General features: G+C 40.2%; 1 protein-coding gene across 1 annotated transcript; it reads left to right on the top strand.

Annotated features, from left to right (window-relative positions):
• The first annotated feature begins 2,706 nt into the window (after nt 1-2,706).
• On the top strand, nt 2,707-8,558 carry LOC109416611 (uncharacterized). The gene is made up of 2 exons (XM_062858419.1): nt 2,707-5,199; nt 7,695-8,558. Exon 1 carries the CDS (start codon nt 3,902-3,904, stop codon nt 4,964-4,966), a length of 1,065 nt encoding a protein of 354 aa, XP_062714403.1. The 5' UTR covers nt 2,707-3,901; the 3' UTR covers nt 4,967-5,199; nt 7,695-8,558.
• Nucleotides 8,559-9,546: the final 988 nt, after the last annotated feature.

Genomic DNA, 9,546 nt, shown 5'->3' with positions numbered 1-9,546 from the left:
CTATATTTTCGCTTTGCTGGACCAAGTTTCTGGGAAGAAAGTGACATTTCTTCCTATCTCGTCATTCTCATCTTCATTATGGTCTCGCCATCAGGCCCTCAAAGATCCCGAAAAGAAAGGGAAGGAGAACATGACACCCGTGCCCGTACATACAGACAGAGCAGTTCATCAAAAATATGTCTTTCTCGGGAGTCGGGGCGAATCTGGTGGGTGCTTGGGCGAGCAAGTTCTTTGAAATAAAATTTTACAACCAATCATTTGTCATCGGTCGATACAGTGGCAGTCGAAGATTTCTTCTCAGCGTAGTGTTCTATGAGCACTTCCCCAATCATTAAGTGAAAGCATTCTTTGCCAATTAACCACTTGTGTATTGTGTGAAAACACTCTACGCTAAACGAAAAAGCATTTCACGGAAAGAGCCTAGCATGCAGCGGGAATTGAACCCATGCACTCTCCGGCTGTTTGGTGGCGTTTACCGGTTGAGCTACTTATTAGGCATTTTATGACGGTATTTAAATCGATTTTCATCCTTAAACCAACGTTTTGTTTTCGTCTTCGAGAGCAACGCTATTACAGAGATGTAATTGTTTATGACAGAGTAAAAAAAGTAGTAAGAAAAATGGTTACGATGGTTGGGTATCAAACCCATAACCATCTGCTTATCAAGTGAGCAAGTAGCTAACTTCGTCATGACACCCTCTAATTATTATAATCTATCACTAGGCGTTCAACGTTGCGCACGCTACTGTAGTGTGTGGTATGCAGTTGGCGTTCGGCCTGGGCCCGTGTGGTCCAAGTGGAAGTCGGGGAGCATCCACTCGAAGAACAATTTTTCTTCTTTTATTAAATATATATTTCACGGATATGGCACTACCGACCACCACCGAGGAGAGGGGCTGTAGCCGCAGCGGCGTAACGAAATGCGATCGATGGCGCGCGATAGCTGCATGTATCCACTACTGATGGTGATGGCGATGATGATGGCGGTGAAGATGACTTTCGCGCGCCAGAATGACAATCGCATGCGGGTAATTGGGTTGGCTTGGTGGAATGTAGGAGGATGAGAAGGGAGTTTCAGATTTGTCACGTTTTTCCAGCAGCAGCGGAACGAAAACACGGGCACGTTGTTTTGAGTAATGAAGATTGGCTTTTTATTGGGCCAATTGATTGACGTCCGCTTTGTGGTGGGGTGATTGTTGTGTTTTGATGGGGCGAGCGAGCGTCAAGCTTGGAGGGGGTGGTGAGCTCAAATGTTGACTGAAATTGGAGAAAATTAAATATAATCTGTTGTTTATACAGGGTGTTAGGTTCATGAGTGCACACTTTTTAAAGGGTGATAGAGGACCATAAATGGTGAAAAAAATTGTTCTACGCATATGGTCAAATCTCAACCGTTACGTAGTTATTGATCTCCCCATGTTTTTGACTCTTATTGCCTTAACTGGCTATAACTTTAAAATGGTCAAACTTATCGCAATTTTTATACCCTTATTCGAAAGATTATTGAATTTTCTATCAAATGGCATCTTTGAATCGATTGGTTTAGTTAAATAACTGAGTTTTGTAGAGCAAAATAGCTAAAAATAGCGTGTTTTAATTTGTTTTTGTCAATTATCTTTGAAAAATGCGTAATAAATTAAAATTCTTTCTTTGGCAAAGTCGTGGCCCCTATTCCACTCTACAATTCGTTCTTTGACGCCAAACTTCTAACTCTTATCGTTTTCTTGCAATTTTGATTTAAATGTGCGGCACAGTGCGCAAAAATGTGCTTACCATGACGATTTTAAATTTATGATCTTAAATGCGACGTTTAAATCAAAATTGCAAGAAAACGATAAAAGATAGGAGTTTGATGTCAAAAAACGAATTGTAGAATGAAACAGGGGCCACAACTTTGCCGAAGAAAGAATTTTAATTTATTACGCATGTTTCAAAGATAATTGACAAAAACAAATTAAAACACACAACTTTTAAGCTATTTGCTCTAGAAAACTTAGTTATTTAACTAAACCAATCGGTTGAAAGATGCCATTTGATAGAAAATTCAATAATCTTTCGAATAAGGGTAAAAAAAATGCGATAAGTTTGACCATTTTAAAGTTATAGCCAGTTAAGGCAATAAGAGTAAAAAACATGGAGAGTTCAATAACTACGTAACGGTTGAGATTTTACCATATGCGTAGAACAATTTTTTTCACCATTTATGATCCTCTATCACCCTTCAAAAAGTTTGCACTCAGGAACCTAACACCCTGTATTGTTCACCCTGCAAAATCATTTGGGTTCCTAATAATAAAGGATCTTCATTTAGGGAATTTTCGGTAATATAAACAAACACCAAAGTGTTTATTGAAGTTAACAAAACTACGGCGATATGCACATTCATGCAATGACAGACAAAGAAAGCCCTTCAATTAATAACTGTGGAAGTTTAGAAAGAAGTATTCCAGAAAAATCCCAGGAATAATTCTAGAGAGAATCAATGACAAATGTTCATGTTGAACCCCTGGGAACGTTTTAGAACAAAGCAAAGCCAATAAAGTAATGAAAGTCCTGACAAATTTTCACCATAAATCTGTAGAATATTCTGGGGAGGTGTTTGAATTCCAGAAGATGACCTTAGAAGAGTTCCACGAAGAATCTTTGCTAGCATTCCGGGGAAAATTCCGGGGAAAATCCTCGAAGAATCTCTGGAGACTGTTAAGAGCGAACTTGCTGAGCAATGAGAACATTGCATTCGAGAGAGTAAAAGGGAATATAACTATGAGCGGTGGATGAACTATAATAAAGATTAGAAATGATTTATACTCAAGACCGAACTGACGTGTTTAGCGTACAGCTACTGGATTTTATCACGGTTTCTTTAATCGGTGTTTTGTGAGTTTGCCGCGCTAGTCCTCTTCGATAAAGTCTGCTTTGAAGTTATTTCAGCTGGCGACGAGGAGTAAGTACGAAAAGTGAAGTTTCGCGAGTGAAATTGCGTGAAAATTGTTGAAAACACAAATTTTGCCCTACCATCCCAGCGAAAGTGACAAATTTCGTGCGGTTTTATCCTGGGGAGTGCTAGGAGCTTTTGATTTGGAAGTTTCTTTTGTGTGTGCACCTTTTGTCCGTAGTATTGTGTGAATTTTAAAAAAGACCCTTTTAGTTAACGCTAATTTGATAGATTACCTTTTGTGAGCTTAAAATTGGAATATGGTGCAATTTGTGTGATCATTGACAGTCATAATACCAGTTTCATAGAAATTTTTTAGAGAAATTTATTTGACTGTGATTTTTTTCATCTCGTAAAAGCGATATAGATCCAGCTTGGCGTCTAAATTTACACCATTTTGTTTTTTTTTCCTTTGTCTCTGTGTAGTCAAAGAGTGCCATCCAGCAGGCAGTTGGTGAGAGCGAGATTCATTGGTGGCTCGCATCGCTCGTATTTGAGGGCTTTTGCTGCATGTGTGATAGTGTCTGTGCCCGAAGCCGAAGCCAGAGAAAGTTTCATCCAAGTCTGAGCAGTGAGTTGCATGGAAATATTTCATCGCAAAAGTGCAATCGTTTGTTTTCATCATCAATACTCCGTTGACGACCCGGATTGCTAGTGACGGCTGATTTCGAGTGAGACGTGAGAGCTAGCTATATCTGGATAATTTTCCTGCTGATTGTGTGCGACGGTACGACGCCTGTTTTGTTGCTGAGATCAAATTGGATAGCTCGTTTATTTCAACGCTACGACAGGGCTTGCGTGTATTGACGTTTGTGATAACAACAAGGTGAAGTACATTGGTATATAAGGTATGTGATTTTTTTTATTGTTTTGTTTTGTGATCGATCATTTGTAGCTGAGCCTAACGAGTTTTTTGTTTTATTTCTTCTGTTTTTGTTGTTGTTGTTTATCAATTTGTAATAAAGAATGTCGGTGTCAACAACAGTTGAACCTTACCTGCCAAACTCAATTCCTTTTGCCCAATACATTGAACAGCTTGAGTATGTATTTATCAATAATAATGTCCCAGAAGAACGTTATAAGACCTCATTTTTGGCCGTATGCGGCGTTACTGTTTTCTCAGAGATCAAGAGGCTTTTTCCTGGTCAAGATGTTAAAGTGTTGACTTACCAGCAAATCACGGAGGCTCTAAAGAAAAGGTTTGACAAATGTGACTCAGAAGTGATTCACAGCTATAAATTCTGGAGTAGAAGACAAGGAAAATACGAAAAATCGGAGGATTTTGTAATCGCTGTGAAGGTTTTAGCAGAGCAGTGCGGTTTTGGTAATTTCAAGGATAGGGCCATACGAGATCTTCTGGTGATAGGAGTTTACAATAGAGACATTCAAAAACGCTTGTGTGACGAGGACGATCTGAGCGCTGATAGAGCAGAAAAACTCATACTTAGTCATGAAATTTCTAACAACAGGACGAGTGTCCTGAAGGATGATGACCAGAATACGTCCATAATCGCTCGGCTAGGTAGAAAAGAAGTACGATCGCGCTCTAAACAAAAATACAGAGGTAGTAGTAAAAGCAGCAATCGTAGCGTATCTTTTTCACCGAGAAAAAGATACAGTGACCGGTATTATGACGCAAACAAACCCTCGTATTTATGTTCCTTCTGTAAAAAGAGGGGTCACACAAGAAAGTTTTGTTATAAATTGAATGGTAGAGGAAATCAACATGCAGAGATCAAATTTTTGGATGCTCCAAAGCAAACTACTGCCGGTAGCTCAAGCGGAAATTTTAAGAGAGAGAACTCAGAGCGTATGGATGATGATGATGAAGATGACCTGCCCTGCATGATGATTTCCTCTGTAAATCGTATAAATGAGGCTTGCCATGTTAATGTTTTGGTTGATAAAATTGCTCTAACAATGGAAGTTGATTGCGGGTCGGCTGAGACCGTCATCTCGGAAGAATTATTTTCAAAACAATTTAAACATAGTAAGCTTTTATCCTGTAACAAAAAAACTGGCGGTTATTGATGGCAAAAGGTTAAAGGTTCTAGGCAGAGTTTGTGTTTCAGTCCAGGTTCAAAACAAAAGACAGCAGCTTTATTTAATAGTCCTCCGGTGTGATAAGGATTTCACTCCACTCATGGGTCGTTCCTGGTTAGACTGTTTCTACGTTGGATGGAGGAACATTTTTTCCAACCCCAGGACTCCGGACGAGACAATTCATAAGATCGACGATGACTCTTACATTGATAATTTGAAGAGTAAGTTTTCAAAAGTTTTTGACGGGGATTTTTCAACTCCAATAGTTGGCTATGAAGGAGATCTTGTGTTGAAGGATGATAAGCCAATTTTTAAAAAAGCTTATGCAGTACCGCTAAGGTTGAGAGACAAAGTTGTTCAGCATTTGGAATCTTTAGAGAGAGATGGGGTGATTACACCGGTAGAGACTAGCGAATGGGCATCACCGGTGGTAATAGTGATGAAAAAAGACCAAAACATTCGCTTGGTAATTGATTGCAAGGTGTCGATCAATAAGGTGATAATTCCTAACACCTACCCATTACCCGTTGCACAGGATATTTTTGCCTCTCTTTCCGGATCAAAAGTTTTTTGCTCACTTGACCTAGCGGGTGCTTATACACAGCTTTTGTTGTCTCAGGCGTCCAGAAAGTTTATGGTAATAAATACCATAAAAGGCTTATATATTTACAATCGTTTACCACAAGGAGCATCGTCTAGCGCATCCATATTTCAAAAAGTTATGGACCAAGTTCTTCAGGGCCTGGAGTTTGTTTCCTGTTATTTGGACGACGTTTTAATTTCGGGGAAAGATTTGGAAGACTGTCAAAGGAAACTTGAAGTAGTGGTAGAACGTTTGGCCAAAGCTAATATAAAAGTAAATTTAAAGAAATGCAAATTTTTTGTGTCAGAACTACCTTTTTTGGGACACATTCTCACCGATAGGGGGTTGCAACCGTGTCCACAAAAAATAGAGACCATTCGTGAAGCTAAAGCTCCACGGAATGAGTCAGAGCTGAAAGCATTTCTGGGTTTATTGAATTATTACTCTAAGTTCATTCCAAATCTTTCGTCTCGTATCCAGTGCCTTTACGGTTTGTTGAAGAAGAACGTTAAATTTATTTGGACAGATGAGTGTGATAAAATTTTCAACGATTGTAAAACTTTTCTCCTTCGACCTTGTTTGCTAGAATATTTCGACCCCATGAAGCCAATAATTGTTACTACAGACGCGTCAAGTTATGGTTTGGGAGGTGTCATGTCTCACGTGATTGATGGGGAAGAGCGTCCTGTTTGTTTTACATCTTTTAGCCTGAATGATGCACAAAAGAAATATCCCATCTTACATTTAGAGGCATTGGCAGTGGTATGTGCAGTTAAAAAATTTCACAAATTTCTTTTTGGAATGAAATTTGTAATTTATACGGACCACAAACCGTTGATCGGGATTTTTGGCAAGGAAGGTAAAAACCAAATTTCGGTAACGCGGCTGCAGCGTTATGTTATTGAGCTGTCAGTATATGATTACGACATTATTTATCGACCTTCTTCCAAAATGGCAAATGCAGATTTCTGCTCCCGATTTCCACTGCTACAGCCTGTTCCCAAAGCTCTTGATCGGGAATTTGTAAAAAGTTTGAATTTTACTGAAGATTTCCCACTTGATTATAAGGCTATTGCCAAGGAAACAGAAAAAGATGACTTTTTGGTTAAAATCACAGCGTATCTTAGGCAGGGTTGGCCAGATCGACTTGCAAGAGAGTTTCGGGATATTTACTCTCATCATCAGGAACTTGAGGAAGTCGAGGGTTGTGTATTGTTTCAAGATCGCGTAATCATCCCAGATGTTTTGAAATCAAAGGTACTGAAGCAGCTTCATAGGAATCATACGGGCATAAGTAAGATGAAGCAACTGGCTCGCAGGACGGTGTATTGGTTCGGGTTGAACAAAGACGTTGAAGAGTACGTCAAATTGTGTAGAACTTGCAATGAGATGAATCCCGTCAAGAAGCCGGCAGGGTATTCACAGTGGATTCCAACTAATAAGCCCTTCAGTAGGGTTCATGCAGACTTCTTCCATCTCGACCGTAAAACATTTCTGGTGATAGTAGACAGCTACACAAAATGGATCGAGTTGGAGTACATGAAGAATACCACGGATTGCAAACAGGTCATCAAGGTTCTTCTAAACGTTTTCTCCAGATATGGACTACCGGATGTCTAAGTGACCGATGGAGGTCTACCTTTCAATTCTACGGATTTCGTGGATTTCTTCGAGAAGCAAGGCGTGAATGTTATGAAGAGTCCACCATACCACCCGGAAAGCAATGGACAGGCAGAGCGCATGGTCCGGCTTGTGAAGGATGTTTTTAAGAAATTTTTGGTTGATCCGGAGATGAAGAAGCTAGATACGGACTTGCAAGTTTCATATTTTCTATTGAATTATAGAAATACGTGTCTGGATAACGAAGGCTGTTTTCCTTCTGAAAGACTTCTTTCATGTAAGCCTAAAACGCTATTGGATTTGATAAACCCCAGATCTAATTTTAAACAACATTTGAAAGTAATGCATGATGAGACTTCACCGACCATTTTGACACCTACTGACAACTTCAATGACAAATTTGTGAATTTAAGATGCGGTGACCTGATTTATTACAAGAACTCTAACAAAACTGAAATACGACGATGGTTACCTGCTACTTTTCTCAAACGTATTTCTGCAACTGTTTTTCAGATTTCGCTTAGCGGCAGATTAATAACAGCCCACAGACAACAACTAAAAATTTTGAGTGATCCTCGCCGGAAACCTGGCACAACTTTCGTTTTCCATGGAGAGAACGTGCAACGCAATCATAGAAAGCGTAGAAGAGAGGAAGACACCGATGATACCGCAGGCATGTCTGAGGAGGAACCTGATTTTTATGGCTTTCCAGCCGAATCCTTTATTTATACGGAGCAACCTCCGGTCGAAAATCAGTTAGGTAATTTTGAAATTAATCAGCAGTCGAAGAACTATCGAAGATCAGAAAGAAATGCGAAGAAGAAACGCAAGTCAGATTTTGTGTATTATTAGTTTGTATTCAGTTCAATGTTTGTAATACGGTTCCATTGTATGGATTTTGAATATTAGTTTTTTTTTATATAATTATACCATGATCTTTAAAGAATGGAGGAGTTGTTAAGAGCGAACTTGCTGAGCAATGCGAACATTGCATTCGAGAGAGTAAAAGGGAATATAACTATGAGCGGTGGATGAACTATAATAAAGATTAGAAATGATTTATACTCAAGACCGAACTGACGTGTTTAGCGTACAGCTACTGGATTTTATCACGGTTTCTTTAATCGGTGTTTTGTGAGTTTGCCGCGCTAGTCCTCTTCGATAAAGTCTGCTTTGAAGTTATTTCAGAGACTTTCCTGGAAGAATTTGAGAAGAAATCTTTGGATGAATTCCGAAAGGAATTTCTGCAAAAAATCTGGGAGAAATCACAAAATAACTATCTGGAACAATTCCGGAAAGAATCTCAGGAAAAAAATTGATCGGAATCCTTTCAAGAATTCTGAAAGAAATCTCTGGAGGAACTTGGGAATGAATCCAATGGAAAATATCCGGGACAAATTCCTGAAATCCGGGAGGAATCTTTGGAAAAACTCTGGGGAAATTCCTACAATATATCAGGAGGATTCCTTTGAACGATTCCGGGAAGCATCCTTGGAGTGATTTCTGGAAAAGCCCCTAGTCCTAGAAGTAGAGCGGGCTGCAAAACAGTGAGTCGAAAAGAAGAGCGTCCAACATAGCTCTGGTCCTTACAAGTTCCTACCTCATGCTTCCACGGGTCAAGCGATGACAAAGACCGCCAGCTAAAAGTTGTGTGCTTAGCTGGCAGTGCAGCCTGGGCATTGTTGTCCTTCTGACTTCAGCTAGATTGAGGAGGTACGTCTCGAGCGTCTGTTCACCAAGGAGGTGCGGCTCAAATAGTGTCAGTTCTGGCATCCAGCGGCTGAGTATGAAATGCTCCTCCACCGGAAGCCATACCTAAGGTGGCAGCCCCATCACGGTGGATAAGGGACCTTAGGCCAACAACCTACTGTTTCCGAAACCCAAAAACCCGTTAGTGAAACCGAAAATGAAAGATGACGAACTGATTCAACGGCAACGACTTTTAGCGGACAAGCATTGGAACTTGGAATGTATTAACCCTAGCCCAGCAGGATAAACTAGCACAACTAGTCAATGAGGCATGCCGTATGAAGCTTGAGATCCTAGGACGGAGCAATGTCCGTTGGCCGAACTTTGGAGAACACAGATTGGCGTCGGGTCAAATTCTGGTATACTCTGGCCTACGAGGTGAACACGCTCCTCGCCACCGTGGAGTTGGTTTCCTGCTCAGCGCTCACGCCCACGCATCGCTCATGAAGTGGGAACCTATTAATGAGAGGATAATTGTAGCCAGATTCAGAACACGGGTTCGAAACCTTACCATGATCCAATTTTACGCGCAAATCGATGCTGCCGAATTGCAAGATAATGAGAACTTTTACAGTCAACTGAATGCTGTCGTGGACAAGATTCCGAAAGGTGATAT

The sequence above is a fragment of the Aedes albopictus genome, chromosome 3 (assembly GCF_035046485.1).
Source record: "Aedes albopictus strain Foshan chromosome 3, AalbF5, whole genome shotgun sequence".
Classification (NCBI taxonomy): Eukaryota; Metazoa; Arthropoda; class Insecta; order Diptera; family Culicidae; genus Aedes; species Aedes albopictus.
Note: the sequence above shows the minus strand (reverse complement) of the source record. Positions and strands in the feature narration are given on the sequence as shown.

Bases quoted from the DNA above. Each gene is read 5' to 3' on its own strand.
- LOC109416611 (XM_062858419.1), top strand. From the start codon at position 3,902: ATGTCGGTGTCAACAACAGTTGAACCTTACCTGCCAAACTCAATTCCT.